The sequence below is a fragment of the Corvus kubaryi genome, unplaced genomic scaffold, assembly GCF_017639235.1.
Source record: "Corvus kubaryi isolate FWS band 111438036 unplaced genomic scaffold, C.kubaryi_AGA036_p1.0 split2-37374, whole genome shotgun sequence".
In the NCBI taxonomy this organism is placed as follows: Eukaryota; Metazoa; Chordata; class Aves; order Passeriformes; family Corvidae; genus Corvus; species Corvus kubaryi.
Window position 1 is genome coordinate 212,056 of NW_024582082.1, and position 27,348 is coordinate 239,403.

The window sequence follows — 27,348 nt, forward strand, 5'->3', positions numbered from 1 at the left end:
TCCCCACCTGCCCACCCTGCCCAGGGGCTGGGGGGAAGGAGCTTCCCAGCAGCCACACTGACTCCTGCAATTAGCTCCAACCAACCAGAACTTCACTAAGGAGTCATAAAGATGCATGGGGTCTCTTTAGCACTTTATGTCTGGAGCATTTTGAATTAGGCTTCTGTGAATGAATTAATTTTCTGTCTTTGCAATTAGCAGAATTTAGGACAGGGGCTGTGCCTCATTAAGTAACTCATGACACTGCCCCATTGAGTGGCAAGGGTGTTATCCTGGATGGTGCTAACACATGGGTGGCTTTAATATCCCTGTCTTCCTAGTAAATCCTTACCTGAGGAAGTGCCTGAGTGCTCTTCCTTGAGTACATCATCAAATACTCAAAGTTACAAACCAAATTAACAGCTTAATCAGCCTTTCCATCAAGTAGCAGTTCACAGCCAAATGCCAGCAACCCTGAAAGGGGGCAGTGGCAGCCCTTCCTGAGTTTGCAGTGCAGCCTCTTCCCTCTGGGTTCATATCTACAGGAAAGAATTGTTCTTTCCAACTCCGAGGTTGGCTGGTGGAGTTATGCTGCTCCTTGAACCTGTTTTTCATGAGTAATGAAATTGTTGAGGTTCCTTCTTTATTAAAATGTTCTCTAATGTTGTCTAATGCCATATTCTCACCTGATGCTGTATCAGCAAGGAAAAGTTGGTGGCATTTTGGGTGAAGTTGCTTCTTTCCGTCAACCGATGTGACCACCCTGAGCCTCCACAGCAGAGAGTTACCCAGGGCTTTTTGCCTAATTCAGGTTATTTTTACAGTAATGTTATTTCTGTTGCTTCAGCACAGTTAAATTCTGAGGTGCTGCAGAAGAGGAGAATCAATATGTGAATGTTTATACTGCCCCAGCCCACCAATATTTGAGCTGCTTCTGCTTACATAGTCTTAAACCAGAAGCTCTTGGTCCAAGATTTGAGCAGCACTTGAGTTTTCAACATCCTCTCAGAGGCTCTGAGTAGATACAATGCCAAGAAAGTGGCTGTGAGACTCCATGGATATGGCAAAACGTGTTGCACACATATCTTGTTTTTCCTGTAGATGCAATACAACTGGAATGACTGGATGGCAGCTGTGGGTTTTGCTTGTGGGGTGTTGGTTTTTTTTTGCAGTAGCCAAAGCATTAATCAGAGCAGGATAGTTTAATACTGAACAACCTGGGTCTGATTGCAGAATAGTTAAAGAAATGCTGAGGGTTACACCCTTTTTTATTTTGCCAATATTTTCCATAATATTTATGGGAGTTTCCTTGGTGAGTTTGGGTTCTGATGGATAATAAAGCAAGCTTACTGGAGATTGTTTTATTAACTCAGGTCTTGAACATTTCATATACAATAAAAAAAGGGATGTGTCCTGGTTTCCAATTGGTCTCTGCCCATCATGCTGTGATTTGTTTTGTTCATGTAGGATTAAAAAAATTTTTTTTTTTCAATGCAGATAATAAAACCAAACAGAAATTAATTGAGGAAAAAAATGCTTCCAAATATAGAGTTTGAGGTCGTGCACATGTACTAGAAAGAGCATGATTGCTGAAATCTTTGTGTTAGTAAGGGGGGATAGGAAAGCTTTTATTTTATTTTTCTCATGTCTTCTATCATTAAAATCCAGTTCTAACAGCAGAATACTTCTCTTTTTCATGTGTGTTGAAAAGCAGCTACACCATGTATCAAAGCCATCAGTCCAAGTGAAGGATGGACTACAGGAGGTGCCACTGTCATCATCATAGGAGACAATTTCTTTGATGGGTTACAGGTCATATTCGGCACCATGCTGGTTTGGAGTGAGGTAGGTGTTGTCTGAACGCTAATGTCTAATAGCTTTGTCTCCTTGCAGCCAGCCTGTCCTTTCTCTGTGCCACATGCTAAATCAGCAACAAATGTTGAGACACGAATCCTTGCCTCACTCAGTTTTATGAAAATAATTAGTCAAATTTACCTGTGGCAGGAATGCATTATAGCCAGGGGAATTTGCATCTCCTCTCGCTGGCTCAGAATTTAGCTCAGTGGGTTTTATTCCAAGGAAAGGGGAGGATAAATGCCTGTGTGAATAATTCTGCGTTTAGCGCTACAATAGCTAAGGGCCCATAGGAAACAAGCGTTTAGGTGATCCTGCTTTCCAGGGAAACTGGCTGCTGGTAGCTGCAGCTCAATGAGGTGGAGATTGCAGAAATTCAGCACCTCTGAATAACATATCCCTAAAGTCTGGATACTTAGCATAAGTATCATTTTCATAGCAGCAACCAAATGCACCGTGTTGTATCCACAGTAGACTCCTCATACCTAGCAGGCGCCCCTGTAGTTTCACAGGAACCCTTTCGTTATTTCTTATCCATTTTTCTGCTGTTGTTATTCCTCTCAGCTCCTTAAAACCTGTCTTTTCCCAGCACATAATTAATCATGGAGCCTGATATTCCCCAAAAACCTGTGGAAAGTTAAAACCCAGGCAGCATTGCCCCCATGGCCATGGCCAGGGTTGTAGAAGCCATGGCAGAGTTCCCCACTGGCACAGGGAGGCAGCTCCAGGGAAAGGAACATCTTGAACTTAGGGTTTTCCAAAAACATTTTGGGGGTTTAATAAGAAATTGTCATTTTCATTATTTTAATACTGAAAAAAGCCCCAGCCTCCCTGAAATATCTGTGCAACGCTTCCAATGGCGAGAGGATCTCCTTTACCTTATATCCTGTAAATATTAAATAAACACTGTAGCCTAATTTATATCCACCACATTCCCCCTACTGATTCCACTGCACATATGGCAGCATTTTTTCCATGTGAAGAGTATTCTCTAATGTCCTTCACTGTTCTCTCTCTCTCTCTCTCTCATCCTTCCACTTGAGGACAAGTGTGGATGAAAGGGCATTCCAGAAAAGGAGAGATAGTAAATGAGCCCTATTCTGAAGCCCTTATGTGATCATGAAAGTGCCCCCTGGGCCCAGTGTAAGCATTTTGTGTGTTAGTATTGAAGCCATTATGGCTGCAGACGTTTTACAGGGAAAGGTGAAGGGGCTGGGAGGAAAGTGCTCTGATTTTGGTGCTGCAGAATTGGATCTTTCATTATAAATCTTGATTCTATTTATTAGTGGAAGCCATTAATTTTCAATTTCTAATGTCAGGAGACTGAGTGCTGGTCAAAACATTGTTGCTGATGGTTGCAAGGCCTTGTCATGAAATTAATAATATTAGAGGGGGTCCAGACCGAAGCCAGTCTGCTGCTGCTGGGAATTCTGCAATGGGCTGCAAGCTGGTGTTGAGGAAAACTCTTTCACTGTCTCTCCCTTACAGAATTGCTTCTCATTTCATAACCTATGAGAGCAGTCAAAAATCATATAGGAGAAAAGAACATTCTTTCTAAAAGAAGGAGACAAACATGGTAAACAAGTGCAGAAATGCATGAGCTGTCTGAGTGATCCCTAAATAATAGTGATCTATAAATCAAATTACACATACGCGCCACCTATGAAGTACAAAATAAGTTCTTTCATTTGCCTTCCCATTTCTAAAAATGTCTAGAGCATTTTCAGTACCCAAGAAGAATATTTTTGTTTTACTTTAATAGAGTATAAAATTGAACTGTCAATCCTCTGAATTTGACTCCATTTCAAAACTGGAGCAGGCTCATCCTGAGTTGCCAGTAAGGCCCAGTTATGAGCAAACTTGGCCGAGTTATTTTGTCATTGAATTCTGGACGAATTTTAAAGTTCATCCTGTTGTTTCATGGATCCAAAGAAAACATCGTTTTAACTGGGCTGCAGAAAATCCCAAACAAAACCAGATAGGCAGAGACTAAAGAAAAAGAGTGAGTCTTGCAGAGCATTTTCATTTGGATTTTTCTAGCTTCAGTTTCAGCTATAATTGCAGGTGGTTTGGGGGTTGAAGTCTAATATTGAAATTAAGCATCATTTTGCTACAGACTTTGCATGGGACCTTGGGCAAATCGTATAATCTACTTAAAGTTCAATTCCCTTTCTCTAAAACAGTAATAAGATTAGTCACCTTCTTTGGAGAGGTGCTGTGGAGATAATTATCGTAAAGGTCCTATATTACTCAGACTTTATTATAGCAAAATCCACGTAAATACCTGAGCTGCATGGATATTTAAAATATAAATCCTACCCCAGCTCAGAAGTAAAGTTAAAAGACAAAAAAAAAAAAAAGTTCCTTTTAAGAGTGAATTTGTTGCTGTCAAAAAGCATGTTATAAATAATTTGAAATGTAAATAATATATTTTTAATTTATTTTACATGTATTCAAGTTTTGTAATTGAAATATTTATATGCTTGAAATGGAGTTGACTGTGTTAAAAAAAGGAGGTTTAAAATGGTTTCTGAAACACGTATTTATTATTTAAACATATATTTTAGCTGTAAACACTCTAACATAATTGCAACCTTTCTCAGCCAGGGAGAACTAAATAAAAACTTAATTTGTCACATTAATTTTGTGCAGAAATGCAGATACCCTAAGCCAGTAGGTTCAATTAATCCTTACCTCCCATATTACTTTATAAAAATGACTTTAAAAGCCCTTGGTATTTTTAGAATAAAGCAGAATGGGCCATCTAATGCCTTTTTTTCCAAGGGGCTTTCGTAACCGACAAACAAACAGTGCTGGTCTATCGGGTGCACATGCTGGATGTGCTCAGACAACTCCCAGCAAACATTCTGTGTGCCAGACAGGCTCTGCTGGCAGTGCACACACACACACAGAGCTGGAATTTGGGGGGTTTCACCCAGGTTCTGTGCCCCTGCGTGGTCGCAAATATTCCAAATCGCCACTGCTGATAAGAACCCTCGGTTGTTTCTCTCTCCTGTTGGGGTGCTGAGACTCTCAGAGTCGACTTTCAGGGCAAATACATGATTGTGAAGACAAAATTAGTTTCTTATAAATATTCCACCATATTTGCTTAAAATGAACTATTTCTTCAAACACTTTCCTGCCAAGAACATTCCTGCAGCTGTACAGAGTCAGCTGGAAACAACTTTTTCTTTTATATTAAGAAAAGATGAAGCACTCAAACATCTTTTTCCTTTTCTTTTTTTTTGGGTTTTTTTTTTTTTACCTTTGTACAGCACAAAAACAGGGGGTGATTTTTTGGTTTGGTGGTTTGTTGTTTTTTTGCTTCTTTTTTTTTTTGCTGCTGCTGAATCAAATTCTGTGACACAGTTTTTTATTTTGCTTTTTATGTTTGTTATTGATTTTGGAAGTCTCTGTTTTTGAATGCTTATTTTGGAGCTCTGACTCATTTTTAAAAAATGAGTAGGCACCCTCTTTTTGCAAACCAAGGCTTATTAAACAGCATCTGGATGCCCAGAATTGAGGCATACAAAGTTATTGGTCGTTTTTTAAAATATAGGTACCTTAAGGGTTCTGTTCTCACTGAAAGCTGTCATTACCTTCAGTTGGTGGGATTTTTCTTCATTCCTGTCCTAATGGTCCTCTTCACACAGAGTCAAAGTCAAATTTATGACTGATTGTCACCATTTCCCTAACCACAAACCAGAGCTCAAGCATGCAAAAATAAACTAGTGACTCAGATTAATGACATCTCCTTATAAAATGTCACTTTTAAAAAAAGAAAGTAACCTGGCACTCTGAAGAGTGTGAAATGATGCTGTATCACACAAGAATGCCTAGAATATATTAGCAAACCACAGAAAGAGGCTTGTTGTACACACTCAGCCCAAATGTGTTTTGGATTTTGAAGGCCAGGCACCGCCCACTATTCTGAAGATCCCTAATTCAGGTTTTAGTGCAACCCACTGCATGTCCCAGGTGACATGTAAGAATTTACATCAAACAGCAAATGCAGTTGCTAAGTATCAGGCCAATTCACTTGAAAACCCCTTGGGAGAAAGGTCCAGTTACTAATTTCATGTCCTGCTCCATTTCTCAATTTGCTAAATGCTGGAATGGAGGAGGAAGATGGATCTGGGATTTCGGCTGGTGGGTTCACGTCCAAATCACAGGTTAATGTCTTGCTCAAGATTTACGTTTAAAAAATTTATTCAGAAGGGCAAATAACTCCTATTTAGGAATTCTTGGTTCCTGGCATGTATGGTTGTTTTGATGTCTGTCATCTACCAAGAGTTCCCAGCTGAGGTGAGGACACACTGGCCCTGCTGGTTCACACAGGGAGCTCATCTACCTCAGTGTCTTGTGTTTGTCACTGGGCGAGGACAGATGCCTAAAAACAACAGGGTCATCATGTCGTGATGCTTCCCCAAAACGCTTTACCGGTCTCCAGATACTCAGGGCTCAGAGGCATCCAGAAGTGGTGTCCTTACTTTTAATATCCCTGGATGGTAATAGCTGACCTGTTCCAGATGCTTTGCATATAAAGATGAGGCAGATTATGCCTTGAAGAAGGTACAGGCTATGTCGGTGTGAAGGAAAAAACATCCAGGGAAAGGTGGAGTGGGTTCCCAACATTAGGCCTCAGGCTGACAGTGTTGACAGGAAAGCATCCCACAATCCTGGAGTTATAGAAGGCAGGGGCAGATCTGCTTTTGTTGTGGGTGGGCTTGGAATGCCCAGACAAGTGCAGCACCAGTTGGGTCATTTGGATTGCAAACCAATCTGGACAATTTGGAGAGCTGGTCCCAGTCCATAGTGCAGATCCTGGCAGAGCTGCAGAACCAGAATTTGAGACCAAAGGTGGAAGGTTTTGATGTGCAAAGGAACATTGCTTGTCCCTTAAAGCCAATCTTCTGATATGAGAGCAATGTAGGGAACTCCTGGTGCATAACCAAGCTGGCCAGGAGACCTGAAGGCTGACCCTGAGCAAAGGCCCCCCTGGCTCAGCACTGAATCCCTGCCAGTGGTCAACGACAGATGTGACAGAGAAATAGCAAAAGGAAAAGGCCCATGGATTCTCCTGGTATACCTCCCAAGCTTTAGTTGTAGGGAAGAGAGGAATAAAATACATCCTGAGCGTCCTAAACCATAGGACTTCAGACATAATGTTCACCCTTTGGGAATGTGTGGGCGACATTATTGTATATTTGTGGTTTTAAACACAGTTAAACTTATTTACTTCAGAGCACAAAGGAAAACCAAACTGTTTGTGGAGAATAAACCAGGAAACTTGCTTAACTCTCCCCAGCTCTCTGTAACAATGGACCATAAATAGGTCAGACATTTCTTGGGAAACAGGGAAGATGAGTATTGGAAAATGCCACAAATTATATTTAAAGAACATTAAAGTGGTGACAGACCAGTAAATGCTGGGAAATTCAAAGATCCAACCAGAAGCTGCCTGTACAGAATGGGGGTGAGGGATGCAAGGCTCATGCTGATGTAGTAAGATGAGCGTGTTAACCTTTACTACTAAAATCCTTGGCTGTTTTTACAAATATTTTCTCCCAAAAATATCATAATTTTTTTCTCATCTTGCCATTTCACCCAGTTAACCAGAACCACTCGAGGATGGGATTTATCTCAGTTATGTTTGGCTGCCTACAGTTGAGCAAGTAGTCTAAACTTGTTGTGTTGGTTCAGTGGGGAAGGGTCAAAGCTTCCAGAGAGTGGCTCATCCCAATGTGAGAAGTGTCTGAAGCACTAGAAATCAATTGCTGCTTGGCACTGCCTTCGGCCTCTGCTGCCTTTTGAGGGTGTGCAGAGAATTGGCCTGGACTTTTAGGCTTTGGTCAGCTCAATTGTAAGACAACTCGTTTTAAGTAAAAGCATTCCTTGGAAGTTTGGGGTTTGGTTTTGGGTTTTGTTTTACTCCTGTTAATTTTTTTTTTCCAATTGATAGAGTGAGCAATTTAGAAAAAAGGGCAGGTTTCTTTTCAAAGTAAGTTTCTAAACCACACGATTCCAAAGCAGAGCCTGAAAACATACTTTTGGAGCTCCCAAACAAAAAGATATCAACCCCTACATGATAATTTCTAAAATGACATGTGGCTTCTGACTTCTGTGGATCTGAATAGCTTTTGGAGCAGTTGATGCTGGTAGTTTTGGTTTTAACGTTCAACTTGATTTAATATTAATTTTCTTATTTTAAATATGGAGAGCTCCCTACTGTGTGTGCCATTTTCCTCTGTAGCACAGATGGCTCTCAGACAGATATTACTCTCCTTCTGTGCTCTTTTTTTAGTCCTGTGCCCTAAACAAAGAATTGGATGAAAGTCTGGGTTTTTTTGCTAGGACCTTACTACAATGCTGAAACATTTGGTTCCTAGTAAAAATAAGAATAAAATAAGCTTTTTATTATATAAAAAAATCTGTTGAAATTTATTCCTCAATCCAGGACATGATTTAACCAAGAGCATAGAGCAGTTGTCTGCATGGGGTGCTCACGCTTTGCTCACTGTCAAGCCAGGTTATGGTCTTGGTTTTATTTGCCTCTCTAGAGGTGTGTTAATGTGCCACAGCCAGAGAAGGATTATCCATGTGCCAGAGCAGTATCTTGGTTGTTGGACACAATCATGTCACCTTTTCTATGGACCTCTTTTTACTGTTTTTTTCTGAGGGAGCGCGAGTGAGAAGAGGACATTTTGGTGATGGGGAGGACAATGCTGTAGTTTCTGAGAGCAGCAGAGATTTGAGATAATCTGCTATGAATTAGTGAACTCCTAGATGGCTCTGCTAATAATTTCAGGGACCACATTTTAAATTCAGTCCAGAATCCTGAAAGAGCAAAAATGGTCTAGAGCCTGGAAAGTGCAGCACTGACCCACCCCAACCTTTGTCCCAAGAGGATCAGAATCCCCAGCCAAAATAAAAAGAAAGTTAAGTTTATCTACTTACTTCTGTGTAAATCTGCACCTGAAGAAGCCCTCTCAGACATGTGTCAGTCATTGCAGTGAAAGCAGACTGGAAGTGATGGTTAGATGGTTTTATTTGCTACATCTTTTTTGAGTGCTCTCATAATTTTCAAGGAAAGATCCAGCATCCTTTAGAAGCCAAGCTTTGCATTTCCACAGGAATCAGTTAGACCTCCACAAAATGAAAAGAAAATTAAAGCAGCAGCACGGGGTGCTTTTCCAACGTACAGATATCAGGTGGGGACTAGAGTATTTAAAACCCTGGGCTTGTGCTGTGCCATGTTCACACGTGTGACCACGTGTCATTTATGAATCTGTTGTGTTGGACACTGTCATGACCCCAGAATTTATCCAAGCAAACGTGGGAATCCTGCTGCTGTAAGCTGGAGTTATTGCCTTAAACCAGGGCTGATGCTTGCACAAGGAAGCGATTGCCTGCCATGTATGAAAACAGGAATAATGTTGTTACAAGAATGCTTGTAAATATTGTAGTCACTGGCTTTTGTGTGGGTTACATCAAGATTGTATTCAAACACTGACAGGTTAATTACATGTTTCAAAGCTTGTTTACTGTGATCTGAGAGGAAAGTGTTATTAAAGAAGTGTTCAGCATCTAACAGTGCTTTTTTTCTCTTTCTTCTCCCTTCCCAATGTTTTCTCTAGCTGATTACTCCGCATGCCATCCGTGTACAGACGCCTCCCCGACATATCCCAGGGGTTGTAGAAGTTACATTGTCTTACAAGTCTAAGCAGTTTTGCAAGGGAACGCCTGGAAGATTCATTTACACAGGTATGGATGCTTTAGATGAAAGGAGGAGAAATAGGGCAGGCAATACATCACACTTATTAAGGCTTCTGCTTTCGTCATTAAAAGCTGTGCTGTATCTTATTGTTTTGGCTGAGGATGTCAGTGAAGGGACCAGTTTGAGGTTGGAGTCAGAACTGGGTAACTGTAGGGATGAATCTGAAAACACCAGTGTGGGATTTTTGTTTGGCTGGTTGATCTCACAATGGGACATCTCTTTACCCAGGAGGGGAGAGGAAGGAGGGAAACAGATACTGCAGTACTTAAACAAACAGGGGAAGAGTGCAAGCACAAGGAGCCAGACACACAAAGCTGCCCCGAGAAGGATCCTGCTAAACATCTCCGTCTCAGTTCTCCAGCAAGTCTTGCAAGGGTTCAAAGCAGCAGCCTGTTTGCCAGCCCATCTCACCATAACTCACTTTTCTCTGACTTCCAGGGAGCCCAAGTAGCTCTCAGCCCAGCCAGTGCTGCAGACACAGCGACTTGCAGGTGCTTTGGGGGGGTCTCCACACTGGAGACCACTAAGTAGAGTGATTTGGCCTCAAGAATTACTAACAAAAAAACCACACTGGGACTTTGCAGGTGCTGTCAGTGTCAAACCATTCTCAGTAGTTATAAGAATGGCCTGGGAAATAAATCAAGTAGCAGCTTAACTTTTTAGAAGGGATGTGTGTCATTGATTCCTTGGAATGTGTGTGTGCTGCAGGAATTAACAACTTTGCCCTGGTTTTGATGTGCTTTTAATGCACTTGTTCACATCTACAGCCAGGACTATGCTGGAACTGTTTGCCTGAACTGTGGTTCAGCACAACCCAGTGCAATTCATTTCCTCATCCTTGATTGCCCCTGGAACTTTAAGATATATCATAAATACTTGTGACTGAGGCATTCTGAATTCCACTGGGCACATACATTGCTCCAGCTCTCAATGTACACCCAGGGACTTGAGGCAGAGGAGAGAATTCTGTGCTCCAGCTGGGCAGGAAAGCTCTTATTTGAATTTTGTTAACACTAAGGAAGTTGAACAAAGGTGCCTTATAAAGCTTTCTTTTTTTTTTTTTTTTTCAAATACCCTCTCTCCCAGTTGGGATTATGCACTGGGTTTCTTTACACTGGCTCTTACAATGTTCACATGTTGCCCTGCTGGCCGAGCAGCAGGCACTTGTGGAGGCTTTGTGTGTTTATTTGTGAGCATTATGATTTCAGCAATGTGTGGGAAGTCCATATACTGGATGATAACTCACCATATCAGAAAAGTTATTTAGAGTTTGAATGTGTTGGAACAAAAGGAAAAGCAAAGGTCAGATTGATGGCTAGTGCAAATTGATGGTGTGAACCATCACTGGAGTGGGTTGCCCAGAGCTTTAGACTGTTTGAGATGAATCCTTTCCCTCCTCTCTTTCTTGCAGGAAGTTGTGCTGTCCTGCTTGTTGTCACCTCACTGGGGTGGCTGCCCCTGGGGCTGGTGAAATGGCAGGTGTGAATGTGGAAGGAAGAAAAAAGGGGGAAACCTGCTCTCCTTAACTTTGCAAAGAAATTTTTGATGACTTCTTTAAGTGTAAAAATGGCTTGAACCCATTTTGGGGTTGCTTTTCAGATCATCATTAATTAGCTTTTCCAGTAAAAAGGAGGGCAGCAATTTAGCTTGTCTGCCCAGAAGCAGATGGCTGAATGTGGAAATAAAGTGTCCCAGTAGGGTGAGTGTTTCCATGTATGCATTTTCAGGTTGGTGTTTAAAACACAGTATTTTTCATTCAATAAATGGAAGTTATGAAGTACTAAATAATAATGATAAAAAATTATAAAATCAAAGGTGAGCCAGTCCATGGACAATTCTCTCATTTATGCAGTTACTTACAGAGTTACAATAGATACAGTAAAGCTGTTGTGACTGAAATCCTACCTCACACAATTTGCATTTTCCTTTTAGAGCCAGCCTGAACTTAAATGTAGCTTTTTAAAAAGGACTAAATGAAACTAAGATAAAAACAGTTAATGCATCCTGACCTTCAGAAGTGCCTTCCAGCCCTTTAAACAAAATGCAGGTTCAGTACACGCCTGCCGATTAGTTTTAGTTAATTGAAAATTATAGGATTGACCCAAGAGGAAAATTTTGTTTGCACTCCAATCACTTTTACAAATTAAGGAAAATTACCACAATTTTGTTTAGCTAAGGTTTCACACTGAGTTCACGAAATTAGCTCAGCCATCCCAACAAAGTCAGCACTTTGTTAGTGAGCACTAGAAAAAAACTAATAGTCTATGGTGTGTACAAACGAAGCATAGAAAAAGCTATGATGCTTTAGAGAACTAGGCCAAGTGGTTTTAATTAGGATTATTGGTTCATTGTAAGTTTTGAAGAACAATCAAACTAGCAGATTAGCTGTTTCTTTTAAAGCTAGAATTTCTTGTCATTCATTTTTCCCATGAGAACTTGTTTTAACTCCCACATAGCACTATTTTTTTTTCCTTTTTTTTTTTTTTCCTACTTTTTTTTTTAACAAGGCCTGCAGGAAATGCACCAATTGGAAGTTGGGATACAGTAACATTCCCCAGCATCACTCCAGCCGATGGGAGTTTTTCACAATGTTCTTCAGTGAACTCAGTGTTCTGGAACATATTACAAAACCACAGAGGCCAAATGTTTTCTCAGAGGAGTTTGGCCTCTGTTTTTGGCCGAAAACATTTCAGCATCACTTGCTGCTTATTTACCCTGCTATTAAGAACAAGAAAAGGGGAGAGCAGAAAAAGGAGGGGGGGGAAAAGCAAAAGAGAGTGTCAGAGAGAGAGAGAACAAGACCTGGGGTTTGTGGGCGGTGCAGGAGTTGATCAAGCGTAGTTTCCTTTCTGGTGAGAATGTCCCTGCTCGTTAATGGTCCCATTTTGTGGTCAGGTCTCATTTAGAAGAAATTATTTTTAATCAGTGTTCAACAAAATATCCCCTCAAGCCACCTGGTTGTAAACTGTTTTTTTCTTACTGTTAAGTAGTTAAGTTCTCAGAAGAAAATACCCAGTGACCCATTAATTTTAGCCTTTTTTTCCTCTTTAACTGCAAATAACTTAGTAACATGATCTCTAAGCAGTCCATGTGCCATCTAGAAATCAAGGTCACATATATACGGAGAAATCCTGGCTTTTGTGAGTATTTCTGAAAGAAATAAACCAGTGTCAACCCCATGCTTACAAGAAAACATCAGTTTTTTATTTTCCATCTGCAGAGCGAGCCATTAGCATGCACTTAGAGAGCAATTATTTCTTCGATTTTAAGCTTTGACATTCCTGAGAGAACATTATTAGAAATACAGAAGTCTGAACACACTTTGAATGTGTGTTCATTTTGGAATAATATTAAACGTCCATATTGCACATAGAAATACCCAAACTTGCTGTGGCACTCTTCATCTCTAAGTTTCTTCTGGTATTGGAGAGCATTGGATGAATTAAGCTTTGTGTCACAACTTGGAAGTCAGGTATGTATCACTAGCATTATTTTAGGACTGGAGAAACTGAGATAAAGGCAGAGATTGGAGCTACAAATCCATAGGTAGCAAGGTGTCTCAGGGCGCCTTGATATATATATGGTTGAATTAAATTGGAGAATTGTCACAAATTTGTGATATGCAGATAGGCCTTTGAGATTTTCTTTGGGTTTGTTTTAATTTAAAAAAAATGGATGTACCATGGACAACATGAATTTCACAGATGACTTTTGCAGTGGTACTAAACTGCAAGATCTGAGTGGGGCTGCACGACTGTAAGTGAGATGAGAATTTATCTCACTGCATATTGGAAAGGACATCTGGAGGGTCCATAAAAATGCATTATGCTCTGTCTTCTACCACCTGCTCAGTTTAAGATTTTGTGCTTTTGTTCCCAAAGCCGAGCAAAAGACTTCATAGGGGCCAGAAGTACAGAGCTGTGTCACTGAGGTTGTGTGCATCACAGGTTAATTCAGATTCTTGGCTGAGCAGTACCTCAAACACTGCTCCTCGTTTTGGAAGTAGGTTACGTGGTTGGATACAGGTTGGAATTTAGGGACCATTTTAATTTGCATTAGGCTTGCAGGGAGGCTGTGGGCTGAACCCTTTGTGTGCTCACAGGGCACCAAGAGGAACAGGCAAGCCCCCCGTGGGCCATTTGGGGTTTGTTACGAGCTGTGGGGTGGGATGTGTCTTCAGAAGTGCTGCTAATGGGAATGGCTGGCTGGAGGGTGAGTGTGGGCACACAGGGCTTGTTGTGCACTGGGAATAACCCGGATGCTGAGCCTTGATCCTCCAGGATAACTGTGACAAAGGCTGAGTAGGACAGAGTGGACACTGCCTGGGCTGACCAGCGTTTGTGTTATGCCACTGGGCCACTGTGTGTGGGGAGATGTGGAAATCCTGGTGCTGTGAAGGTCAGGATATTCACAGAATTTCTGGGAAACTGCGTCTGTCTCTGAAATGTCACAGGGCTTCTCAGGGAACTTTTCACTCCCCTATTTGCTACAAAGAAGAAATAGCCTCATGTGGAAAAATCTTCTGAAAAACATTTGAGTCTGTGTACAAACAGGAAGGGCCTTGCAGATCACAGATGATTTCCAAAAGTCTCTGTTTTAGGTGACTTCATTTTCAGATTTTTAATTTTAGGTAGTTTTATTTACAGAAGCACAGGAGTAGTTGTCTTCTGAGAATCATTTTCTTTTCATTTTTTTAAGTCAAATACCTTCAAGAGTAAGAGACTGAAAACTACCTGTCACCATCTCAAACTTCAATCCATGGTCCTGGAAGCAGAGGTTGGAGTCATGTACAGAGATCTGGTTAGAATTGGAACCACTTAAAAACTGATCTTGAGCCCCTTAAGTTTCCAGCCTGGTAAACTTCAGCGATTTCCTTTGCTAGGAAAATTTCCTCTTTTCAAGAAAGCACCAATAACTATGCAAAGTTCAAAAGATACATAATCAATGAAACAATCAGTTTTCAGAATGGAGAGTTCTGGAGTTTGTAGACTAAAAAAAAACAATTTAAAAAAGAAAAAAAAGGAAGGAAAAAGAAGTGGTGATAAGAGATTGGCTGTCAGAGGTTCCTGTAGCCTCAGTGGAGCCTTTCTTGATCCCTGTAGACTGGAGTTTGACCCTTACACCATCTAACCTTGGCCATAGCTGTGTGGCTGTTAGTTCCTGAGAAATGTTAAAACCTAGTGGCAGTTATTCTCAAAATCAGTAATCCACAACCTCATTAGTTTTACAATGCCTCATTCATGTGTGTTTATTATTAAATCATGAGCACTTCAATAACTGATTAGTATAAATCAGGAGAGAAGGCCACCATCAACAGAACAATAAAAATAAAAGAAAAAATCCAGCATCTCTGATGCTGTATCAGGTTTTATACTGATGTGTTTATAAAATTCTTCACCCTCAAAGATATGAGGATCATTAAGCTGAAATGAAATACAGAGCACATCACTTCTCCAGAAGAGTGACCACCTATGAGATCTGATAGCTAGCAAATGAATGCTGTTCGTTTTTAACAGCAGTTTTTATCTGCCTTTCACTAGTAAATATTAATAGCAGTGGCAGAATAAAAAGTATCAAATGTCTTGAAGTTAAATAGTCACAAGGTGCTCCAGAACAGAACAAAATCCTTCAAAACAAAGAAATATATAAAGTTTAAAATAAGAGCTGTTCATTCTTGAAAGCAGAAGAGCCTTGTGCTGCAGGTTACCCTGGGCTTTGGATGCTCCATAGAAAACCTGTTCTTGATCTCAGAGAGGATCAGGGGAGGAGAGATAGCAAATCCTTACTCTAGAGCTCAATCAAGTAAGGATGAATGAAATCAAGCCTTTTTAAATGTAAACTTTTACTGGGGAATTTAAGTAATGTCTCTGGAAACAAGCAAAAAAAAATCCTTGGAACAACTGTTTTAAAAATATCCTAATGCAGATTTCACTGGGTTCCCCCTTTATCTCACTGTGCCAAGTGTTCCTTCCCTGGTGGACCTTGCCATGGGGACTCCAGAGGTGTTTGCCACAGTCACTGAAGAACTCATGGCACTACTGCTGTGTCCAGGAAACTGCAGGGAAAACAAGGCTGGGATTGGTGCAGGCTCTCCCTCCAAACCCCCTCATCAGTGATGTGATCTGAGTGTTAGCTGCCCTTGAGGAGAAAAGTTGCTCTCAGGAAATCTCTGTTTGAGTTTAAGCTTGAACCTGGCCCTTTGTGTGTTCCAGTCAGTCACCTGCCCTTCCTGGAAACTTTTAGGGGAAAAACAAAAGGCTGCAATTGTTTTGGAACAAGATTTTCTAGATGAAATAAGTTCAGTTTTCATCATTTTGGTGGTGGTTTGGGGGGTTAATGTTGTTACCAAAATATTTGTTTTGAAGCTTGTAAGGACATGCCCAGTGGAGTGAAATATAGATGGTTATCAGGGTGGAATATTAAGAATATTAGGGTGGTTGGTTTGGTTTGCAGAAAGTCAGGGAAGGAAGCTGGGAGGAATCCTAATTGATTGCAGGGAGGAGATGGTGGAGGTAAACTGGAAAATCCCTAGTCTATGCTAATAGGAACACAGAACCCTCATATGTCTGGCATTTCTTAAATGCTGGTAGCACCATAGCACACTGCAAAAAACAATTACTAAAAGTGTGCAGGGTACCTGTTGGACAGCTTCAAAATGAAAGCAATTACAGCAACCGTCGGAATAAAGCTGGCTGGGAAGGAAACATATTATTTTGCATATTTTATGTATACACTTTCCAAGAAATATGACCTTTATTTTCTAGTTAGAGGGAAGTGCAATCAGGCTCTACACAGCAAAGGGTAGCTGGATCATTAAAAAGAATATTTTCTCTGATATTAGAAGTCTAAATGGGCACTAGTCCTTATTCACAACCTTGGCTGTTTCTGTCTGCCCTGAGTTAATAAGTGATAAGGCCAAAAGAGAAATAAATCACTGATGTCTCTGTCCAAAGAAAACGTATTGACTACAGCCAAGCAAATAACAGCCCATAACCAATGGTCCCATTCATCATTCATGTAATAGGGATATAAAGTATTTTCTACCTATGAAACCACGGAGTAGGAGAAAGCCTGATAAGCCCCCAATCTAAACTATGAGATTTGATTATTAAAGGACATGAACTGTTTGTCACATACCTTTAATCTTTAAGATGTGTTGCCATTTCTGAACTATAAATTTGTGGTAAAGGATTAGAAAGCTATTAACAATAAAGGTATAAAATAGACTTTATAAGGATTCCTGCAATTGTCATGCAACCTCGTAGACCCTTGGAACCTTAACCTATTGAATATGATATAACGTTGTTATCTGACCTTCAGAGCCAATAAACCATTTTTTTGCTTTTCAAGTTCCAGACTTCATGATAAATTAACCCTCTGGATTCACAAAATAAGCCTTGTAAATTCTTTTCTTTATCCCCACCCCAGTACCTTTAAATTTTCATACCCTTGCTTCAAAACTCTTATTCCAGACTGAAATTGTTAATCTTTTTTTATTCTCCTTTTAGCTCATGTCACTTGATGAGATATTATTCCCTCTTTAAAAAAAAAACGGCCAATAAAACAGGGAGCTGAGATGAATTTCTAAAAAGTCTGCATTGTACTTTTGTTTCTACAGGGGGCTTCACTGCCTTGTTTCTTAATGTGTGTGTGTCCAGGTTAGACAAACACCACAGAAATGGGCAGTTTAGAGTGGCAGCAGAGGCTGTACTGATCACTTTAATGCATTTTGATGCTGTGCCCTACGAAGAGGGACAAGGCACTGTCTGTTTGCTGGTCCAGAAAGCAGAATCCCCGACTACTTGTTGCCACTGACACGTTTAATAGACTGGGAATTCTGGCTTCCTCGTGGAGATGTATGTACCTAACTCATCCTTCCTGCTCTTCTTGTGGGGTGCAGCATGCTTTGGTTTCTGCTGGAAGGGTGAGCAGGATTTGCTGTGGTTGAAGAGTGGCCAAGCCATGGCCAGGCTCTCAGAGGTGCCCATGGCACACTGGCTCTGGAGAGGGAGGCAGGACCTGAATTTAGTGCACAGCTGCCTGAGGCACATTCTCACACAGCACAGCCTGCCAAATAGTCTCCTTAAGATGTGCTTAATTCTTTGAGGTGCTCATTAGTGAGGGCCCATTTTGCTGAGGCATTTTGTTTCACAAGTGCCCAGCTCTGGGATGTGCAGCATCGTTCCCCAGAGGCAGGACTTGGGCAGCCTCGTTCCTTGTGCTTGTACCAGCATCCCTACACAGCCAGTAGTGCTTATCTAGCCTGGTTAGAGCTTCTGACAGCAGTGACTACGGAGAAGATGTGTCTCAATATTGCCCATGTCCACAGATTCAGGCTTTTTTTGTTAATATATAGATAAAAGGAAAATCTTGTACTTGTAGCCTTTCATCTCAGTGGATGCAAGAGCAATTTATTGCATGGAGTGTGAAGTTCTTTGTACTTTTCTGCTATCTGGCAAGAACTCACACAGACTCTTCTGCTTAGTTATGAAGATATCAAGTGCATAAGTGATGTGGTCTGCCCTGGTGACTGGATAGAGATGCTGGAAACAGTTTAATCACAGTTTGACAAAGCTCAATCCTGGCAGCTTCTCAGGCTGGCCCAAAACTCTGCAGAGTTGCCTCCTGGCACAGGTTACAGCGTCCATCCTTACTTTATTTAAAGTTATTTTGAGTACTTTTGTATGAAACTTTGCAGTGCAGATGTGCCCTGTAGGCTGCAGAGCTGCTGTGTTGGTGACACCACAGGAGCCAACTCGGAAAGGAGTTATAACCATGGTGTTTTAAATGATGTGAGACATGTGGCAGTGAGCCACATTTATTTCATGATAATGGCTGGCTAATGTCTTCGAGAAAGCAGAATTTCCTTGAAGATTCAATCTGCACAAAAGTTTCAGCAATCTCAACAAGCTTCCCCAGGACCTCCTGGCAGGTCACTGTCATCACCCAGCTGCAGCTGTTGCTAAGGGAAAACATTGTGGTGCTAATACTGCTTTTTGTTTTTTAATTAAAAAAAAAAAATCTCAAGCTTGATTGTTTAAAGTCTGTATATAACTGCATAACCTTCACTGAAAGGAGTTTTGCCATTGGATCTTGCCCCTAGTCTGTCGTGAGCAGTTAATTAAGAAGTACAAAACCATCATGAGTTAATCCTGCCAAGCCAAGCATATGCAGATGTTTTATTCCACAAGGTAGGACAGAAGTTGTTTGATATATTAGAACACCAACGTGTTAGCATGATGTAAATTAGGCTGTGCTTTTGCAGCTATTCTGCATGAACTTCTTTCATTCCACACCAAACTTAGACTGCAAAGGACCAGGGAGTTCATGGCAGTTTACACTAGAGATAGGTGTGAGCCATCCAGGCAGTATCACAATAAAGAGCCTGGATTTGGACAGTTGCCCTTGAAGAGCTGCAGTTTGGCACTGTTTGCCCTAAGGTATTTGCATGGCCATACCCATTGTTATTTCATCTCTCAGTGTCTTCTTTAACTTCTGTCCTCTCCCTTCCTTCCCAAAAATGATTTTTCTTCTTTTTCCTGTTGCCATAAATTGTGGTTAACCTCTTTGCTTGAAGAGTTGTGGACTCAAACTGCTGTTGGATAGCACCAGGTGTCAGCATTGGTGGTTAAAAAGAGGAAAGCCCACACCCAGCAGACAGAGAGTTAATAAAAACCATCCAAATCACACACAAACACAAACCTAAAACAACCCAACCAAAAAAACACAGAGAGAAACCCTACACAAGCAACTAAATATGGTATTTTTTTAAGACCCCGTGGGACAGAAAATGCACATGGCATTTAAAATGTTGTAACAGCCATCCAGTAAAAATACACATTTGTTAAAACAGAAACTGGTGCCAGACTCCCCATTTTAAATCTGAAAATTACAGGGCAAAACTGGAATACTTATCAATAATTGTGAAATTTGATGTTCCTTTTTAGTACTGCAGCATCTTCAGGGTGGGTTTTATCCCTTTTCAACATGATGAGGCCCTCTTTTACCTTATAAAAATGTACTGAACCCTTTGGAGCTCTGGGCTGATACTCCCTGGACTGTCTTAGATATCATCTTAGATGTGGGGGAATCATCAGGAAACTTCTCTCTGTCCTCTGCCTGCACATGGGCTCTGAACAAGTGCTCCAATAAGCACATGTTTGGCTGAAGCTGGATGAGGAGCATTTCACCCTCAGTGCCCCACGTGCCAGGTGCTGTATAGGAAAGTTACTATTACCCCAAATGCTGCAAACCCTGATAGTTTCTGAAATACATCTACTTATTGTCGCCTTTTTCTTTCGTTCTGCTTTTTTTCTCCTAACTTATACCCAATTCCCAGCTTTCAGTGGGATACTTTCCATAGAAGACTACAGCTCATCAAATAAAAATACGTAGTTTGTGTGCTCAGGCAGTCCCAGCAGCGAGCTTATACTTGTAAAAATGAAAAGCAAGATTTTGCTGCCAGAAGTAACCATGAGTTCATGCTGAAAGGCCACTTCTACTAGGGAAATTATTTTTCCAAATGTAGATTTCTGATTATTTTCACCACTCCAAAAAGAATTCTCCCTAAAGTTCACATGCATGTTGTGCACAGCTACTAGAAATAGTCATTACATTGCTGTTCCAAAAAAAACAGATCTTCAACTGGCCATCATACTGGAAAACAATAGTATATTTTTCTACAGGTTTTTAATTTTGAAGTACTTTTTGTTCCCTTAAATCTTGCATTGAGCTGTGCCTGTCAGTTGTTCAAAAGGATGAGACTGAGGCATGCCTCACCTATTTGCCTGAGATTGGATTTTCCCTGGGTGTTTCTGTCAGCTCAGGGGCTGTTATTGATAGAGGAGCTCTCTGGGCAGTGCACAGGTCTGGCTGGCCAGAGATAGGAACAAGAACCTGCACCAGGTATCTTTTGTTCTAGAATGAAGGATTTAGTTCAAATTTCCCAAAGACAAGGCCAGTCTGCACATCCTTTCTTCACCAAAACTGTTCATCCTTGCATCGCTTGCAAGTTCTGTTAAAAAGACAAATGAACCTCCTTTAAATTGGGGCCTAAGGGAAAGGATGGAAATGACCCCCCTCTCCTCTCCAATTTCCCCCATTAGACTTTTTTTCACAGATGTTCATGCTGATTAGAGCTGGGAAATAAGGGTATTTCTGTGGACCATGAATATTCATTTGTTTTTTGGCAATGAATTTCCTTCAGTTTCCCTGTAGTGTTTTGCTCCCCGTGAATGTTTGAACAAGTGAGTGTGGTGAAACAATCCCTCCTGAGAAAAACTCAGGAGTGTGCTGTGGAAAGTGAATTTTCCATGGTGTATATGTCTTTGTCTGGACAAAAGGAAGTAAAACTCAGTGTTGGTAAGAAATAGAACTCAAAATCAGCAAAGACGCAGGTGAGGTGATGCCCTTGCTGAACAAATGCTATAAATGGAGAATTTAAACAAAAAATTTGTAACAATCCACTCTGCAATTATCTATCTACAAGGATAAGGTTGGTCAGAAAAACTATTTGACAAATATTTTAATTTAGCAGAATAATTGGAGAAAAATATCTCTTTGGAGAGTTACTGCCTGGAAATAGTTTGTTGTGAATTATTTGCCCCACTGTAGTCCTGATGCCCAGATCCAAAGAAACTGCTGGACTTGCTCCTTGAGGGCTCTGTGATGCCTAATTAGACCAAGTGGATATCAGCAGAAAACTGTACAAATTATAGCAGAAAATCCTAGGGATTTTTTTATTTTTGCTTTTAAAAATTTTAAAGTGTTATAAAACATTGAATGGAGATTACTGTACCTCCTACTGCTCGATCTTGTAATCGTGCAGTAAATGTGAGGATAGACATTGCAGCTGAAGCATAGGGAAGAGCCAGGGTCCTGCACTGCAGTCCGTGAGCAGCCAGGCCAGGCAGACTGCATGCAGGAATTTGGCAGAATTCCTCCAGCTTCGGTGAGAATCTGCATTTTCCTTTCAAATTGTACCATTTCGGTACTTGGGATCACCCCAAATTGTCATTATTTTCAGTGTAGCAACTTAATACTTACCCAGCGTGTTCTGTGGAATAATGTACACAATTTTACAATAACTATGTAATTAACTCACTTTGCTACTCCCCTCTCCAGGGAAACTCATGCTTCTATTAATGCTATTAGGAAGGTCCTATGCACAGAACAAAGAAAGTGGTGCAGCAGATGAGTTAACATGATTTGATTTGCAGATGCTTTAAACACTTAGCAGGAGACAGCTACGGAAGCTAATTAAATCACTCTAAGGTGCACAGGATTATCTGCTTTGTAAGAAACAATTTCAGTGAATTATGGTCGCCCTTTAGCTGAGGGGAAGTAAAAAGCATATTTGTTTGGAATTAAATTTCCCACGCAAAGTGCCCATCAGACCTCTCCTTCCCTGTATTTCTAAAATAGTCTTCTTTTGCAGCCAGTATTTTCTAGGAACTTGGATTTTCATTTTGTAAGCGTGGTGCTGCTTCCAACTTTCTTACGTAAAAATTTTCCTACTTAGCTATTGATTAGGATCTGCCTTTAAGCAGTGTCTGGAGTAAAAAATTGTGTTGGTACATTCACTACCTCTCAGATACTGCATCTTATTTAGTGTACCGGAATTCCCAGTTTAAAGTAATCACAAAATTTATGGAGAAACGGATAAAAAAGGTTGTAAAATATCGATTTGGGGAAAATAATAACACAACTCATCTATAATAAGAAGAAAAATGAAGCAATAATTCAGGTGTATTGAACGGGTTGCTGCTGGAAGTATTGATCTGGTGCTTTAGTGTGCAACATCGCACCTAACACTGCAATGAAAGAACAGCCCTGCATTCCCCTGCTCATTATTTCCCAGACACTATTGCCTTGTTACACAGGTCCCACAGAGCCTGGAGTGCCAGCAGGGAAAGAGAGGAACCCCCCAAATAACCACAAACCTATAATATCTTAATGTCACAGCAGCCCCCTGGAACAACACGCAGACATTGTGCTCCCGTGCTCCTTTTCAGGCGACCCTGGAGTTTGGCTTTGCTTGTTTTGCTCTTTGCTGTGTCTCATATTGCCCATGGGCTGTATAAATGGTTCCTCTGTGCTGCCTCTTGATAGCACATAATCAGCAATGGTGTCATTGAGGAAACATGCTTCCCTTAAATATTGACTTTCAGGATCCTCGTATAAAAATTCCCAGTCTTGTTGCAGCGTTTCCTTACTGTGGTAATAAGCAAAAGTTGAAAATAGGACAGCAAAGGTCAGTGGAATTTTAAAATAAGCACCCCGACATTTCCACAGCATTAAACTCCATCATGCAACATTGCATTTCTGTTTATCTGCTGACATCTGCAAAGGTACCACACTTGATTGTTTGGCATAAATAATTTAGCAGTGAGAGTTTTATAATGAGCACACGTAAGATTTACCTATGTGAAAACAAAGAAATAATTAAGGAGAAATTGTGTGAGGTAAAAAGCCAGTGCCCTCCTGTAAGAGCATTTTGGCTCTTGTGAAGGCAAAGGTGCATCCTGCTCTGTGAGGAAGCTGTGCTGTATGTGCTGCAAACTTACTGCATCCCATGATCTTTATCTAGAAGTAGGAGCCAGACCAGATGAGCAAGTTCTGAACAGATCAGGCTTCCTGCAAATTTCAGCCAACATTGATCTGGAGGATTTGCTCTGGATCCTCAGTGTTGTGGGGCTCCCAAGGTTTGTCCTTTTTTCCCCCCCTTTAATCCATACAGAGAGGGGGTCAGAGTGAGGCAGACACTTCTGCTCAAGGAATGGGGGGAAGGGAGGAAAAATGAAAGGAAGAAAATAATCTGTGGCTGATGCAGAGGCCAAAGGAAATTGCTTTCTGTGAACTGCAGGGCCCTGCAGTAAGAGTTGACCCGTCGATAGAGAAGCAGCAGGGGTTGCAGTGGCCGTGGTGCCTCTCCAGAGTTCTCCCTCCATCCCTGTGTGCTTTCCCTGCCCAAGGAGGGCTGAGGGATGTGCTGTGGCCGCAGCCCTGGCAGGTTTCAGATCCTTTCATTTGCATGCTCGCAGGCCTATGCTGGCTCAGGAAGCAGAAAACGTGCAATTGTTTTTGTAACCTAAATAACATTTCTAGTTTAGAAGCCCCAGGGGAAAAATCCTTGTCAGGCTGGCAGGCTGAGCTGGCATGATGATAAATGACTGAGGTGTGTGTTCTGACTCTGCGGGGACACGTGGGGTGAAGAAAACCCTCTTCTCTTGCACTCTTTGCATCTCCAGTCAGGAAGGGACTATTGCAATCTGCAACTATTCCATGCTGTTGCCTCTGGAAAGAGGTAGGACCAGGTCTTTCCATTCACTGGAAGAATTATATTCTTGTGAGTTAAGTTGTTGGGGCTGTGCCTTAAAGCATCTTTTTGAGGCACTGGCAATGCCTGTGGGGTTTTTCTGCCTTTGGTGATTCCAGCCATAGGACAGACGGAAAATGTGTGTTAGATCTAACACAGGAAACAACCATGGCATGGGGTGTCAGCAAAGCAGTTGAACTGTTTCATCAGCTCACATGTGTGTTTTTAGAAAACAGTTTGAGGTTTACGGTTATTGGCCAATGAAAGTTTTCTTGCAGAAAAAAAATTCCTAGGGATTTGTAATAAAGTCTAAAGCTGCATGAAATTCATCACCGATATTTTCTCAAATTTCTACAGTAATTCCCTAATAACTTTTGTCCCTTTAGATTTCACAAATTTGATAATTTGAATTCTTATGGAAGATGGGTTTTTTCCCCCCTGAAGTGCTACTTACAGTGCCAGAATTTTTTTTCTTAGGGAATTGATTTTTTCACATAGACTCTCATAATGAAAATTCCTTTTTCACTAAAATTCATTAAATATGTGTCTCTTTTGTTTATTTCCTACCTTTTTTCCATAAGGTTTGCATATTTTTAGATATTTTAAAGAAAACTGATAAAGGCTTCATATTTACATATATTACTACCTAATTTTCACTGTATTTTTTGTTTAAAAAGGTATAAATCAATTGATATCCTTTAAGATTCAAGAGCATCCTTACATAGAAGCATCCAAACAACTTGGAAGTCAAGGAAGCTTTAGGTTACTCAGGTGCTCGATTAAGTTAGGAATCTAATTGTCAACCACTGCACATTTTCACGGGGCTATTCTAAGATTCACAATACCTTCAGTCCTTACATTACGTCTTGACTGCCTGACTAGTGGATTTTCCATCTTGTGTTTTAATCTCCAGCACCCCATCTCATAGCTGTGCTGGCCAAGAGGTTTGATTGGACTTGGGTCACCTCCCTGTTCATCCTGAGCTAATCCCACTCCCTTCTCTGCTGGCAGCACTGGCAGGATCCCCTCTTAACCTTTGCTCGGTGCTGCCCTTACCTACTCCAGAGCATCTTCCCTCTAAAAACCTCTCTTGGACCATTGCTGCTGAAGGAAATCTGGGTCACCTTTAATATGATTTAAGGTCCTAATATGTGTAAAGTAGTTGTAGGTGTGGGTAGTGTGGGTAAAGCCACACACAGATTTGAGCCCCGTGTACCTCTTGGGCAAAATCAATATTATCTCTGTCTTCTCTTGGCTTTCATTTCTGCTCTTGTTTTGTTAGTTCAGTGTAAGTATTTATCCAGGCCTTTGTAACATGGTCTGAGCAGGGCTCCTTTGCACAGCACTCGGGCAGCTGCTGGTGCCTTCTGAGGGAGCAGGATTTTATGTACGCAGTGTTTGCTTGTTAGAGGCTTTCCTGGAACACGTGTCTGCAGCCTGAGTTCTTCTAAGCTCCAGTCTGGTAAAACAGAGGGGAGAAAGGCTAGAGCAGGTATTATCTTGTTAAATTGCTCAGAGCTTATTTAGATAAAGAATCACTCATTGCTTTTCTTAGTACATTGTACAGCTGCTTTTTTTTTTTTCCTCAGTCATCTTTTTTGCATTTTGTACTTTGTTATTCTGATGATGCTGAAAGACAAAGAAATAAGCTCCTCTCCCTAATTCGCTCCCTAATTCACTCCAAAGAACGTACCATCTCTTTCTATTTCTTGTTAAAACCCAATTGTGTGCAATTTGTAGGAAATTGAAACCACATTTTTCACTTAACTTTCCAAAATTAAAATTTATGAGGAAAAAGAAGCAATAAAGCAGTTACAATCTGGTCATCTATTATTATCTCTGTGGTTGGAGTAGTTCCACATTTGAAGAAAGTGACACCAAAAGTTTATCAAGCCTGTATGTATCAGTAATTTCACTTCTCTTATTATTTCAAACCACAAGAACTGCTGAAGTTAGTATTATGCACTTGGAAATTATTTTGGTGAAAAAAGACTTGGGTGATCTATGAAAACAAAGCTTTTCTTCTAACTGAGAAACACAGAGCAATATTCATCTTCCTTGCTCATTCATTTTAGAATATTGAGGTTAAAATAAATTTAACAAATTGTGCTCCTTAAGCTGATTTAACAGAACTTGTTGTGAAAAAGCTTAATTTTTCTCTAGATCTATTTCTATGTATGTGTTTCCCATTATTCTTCTGCTTTTGCTTTTGCATTTCCCCTCTGCTCTGAGAACAATGGGAATGACAGTCCAACGCCAGGAATCCCGACTCCTCCAGCTCTAGAATGTTAGTGGCACTTGCTTTAGTTTTCTCATTTTGCCTTTTTTGTCTCTGAATTAAAATCAAGCCAAATGATGGATGCCCATTACAATCAATTGTTTCAGACAAGCCACCAAAAGTATTGTAGGATTCATTTACATTTAATCAAATTACACTTTATTTGCAATTCAGGGAAATGAGAACTCTGCAGTAAATCAAATATTTCCTCTCCAAGGGCCCCATTCAGCAGAAAATATCCACAATCTTCCAAGCTGGTGCCTCAATGTATGTAGCAAATCTTCCAGTGGGAGGAGAGCTTGTGCCAACAAACCATCTATTGCAGTCTCTTTTCAATATTTTTAGGGTTGTGGACACGTAAATATTTTCCACTGCAAATGCAGACGTTTGAACAATGAATTGTGCAGTGGCTTTAAACCAGCTGACAACAGACTTGCACCTCTCTCAGTTCCGTTTCATGGGCCACCAAGAAACAGTTGCAGGACTTCTGGGGTCCTGGAGTTTTGTACACCACAGGTTGGAAAATATTGCTTTTCCTCTGTGCAACCTGTTAGGAAATGGGAAGTTAATGACGGTCCCTGAATGTCATTTTGGGGGGGGGGTGAATCTTACATGTCTCCAAAAGCTTTCATGATGACTGGGAATAAATTAAGAATACAAATACATTAAAAAAAAAAAACTTCAAATAGAATAAATTCTACTTGAAGGCAATAGTACAGGGATGGGCAGATACTAATTTTTACTCATTAGTGCCTTTTGAAGTTGAAACGCTTTATGTGCTTGGAATGGGAGGTTATCATTGACTCACATCTCCTTTCCTCTGCAGTTTACTACTAAAAATTATGCCCAACAGGCGACTCTTTTACCCTTGCCCAGCACAGCACAGAGAAAGAAATCTTGAATTTTGTTCCTTGTGATTATTTACAGATTTAGTTCACTAAAACTTGGCTGATTGCAGCACCTCAATGTCTCCTGATGCTATCAGACTGTTCAAACTGCAGGTCCAAGCACTGGTGAGCAGCAGGTTTTCTTCCAGTGGCAGAAAACCCTGTTTTGAGTCTCAGACTTCCTTTGTAATTTTGACCCTGTTACTTAAAGTCAGAATTTTAATTGCATTTAGAGTCCTGAAAGTTCATTTAGGTG

At 40.8% G+C, this 27,348-nt stretch overlaps 1 protein-coding gene across 9 annotated transcripts in view; it reads left to right on the forward strand.

Moving 5' to 3' along the window:
- LOC121658109 (transcription factor COE1) overlaps positions 1 to 27,348 on the forward strand; it is a 270,763-nt gene that overhangs the window by 199,437 nt on the left and 43,978 nt on the right. For 5 of the 9 annotated variants that reach the window (XM_042014571.1, XM_042014573.1, XM_042014575.1 and 2 more), the window contains exons 9-10: positions 1,691 to 1,824; positions 9,471 to 9,597. In XM_042014571.1, coding sequence (XP_041870505.1) covers positions 1,691 to 1,824; positions 9,471 to 9,597 — 261 coding nt within the window. The remainder of the gene's footprint in view (positions 1 to 1,690; positions 1,825 to 9,470; positions 9,598 to 27,348) is intronic. The other 4 variants (XM_042014572.1, XM_042014574.1, XM_042014576.1 and 1 more) reach the window with 1 other exon arrangement.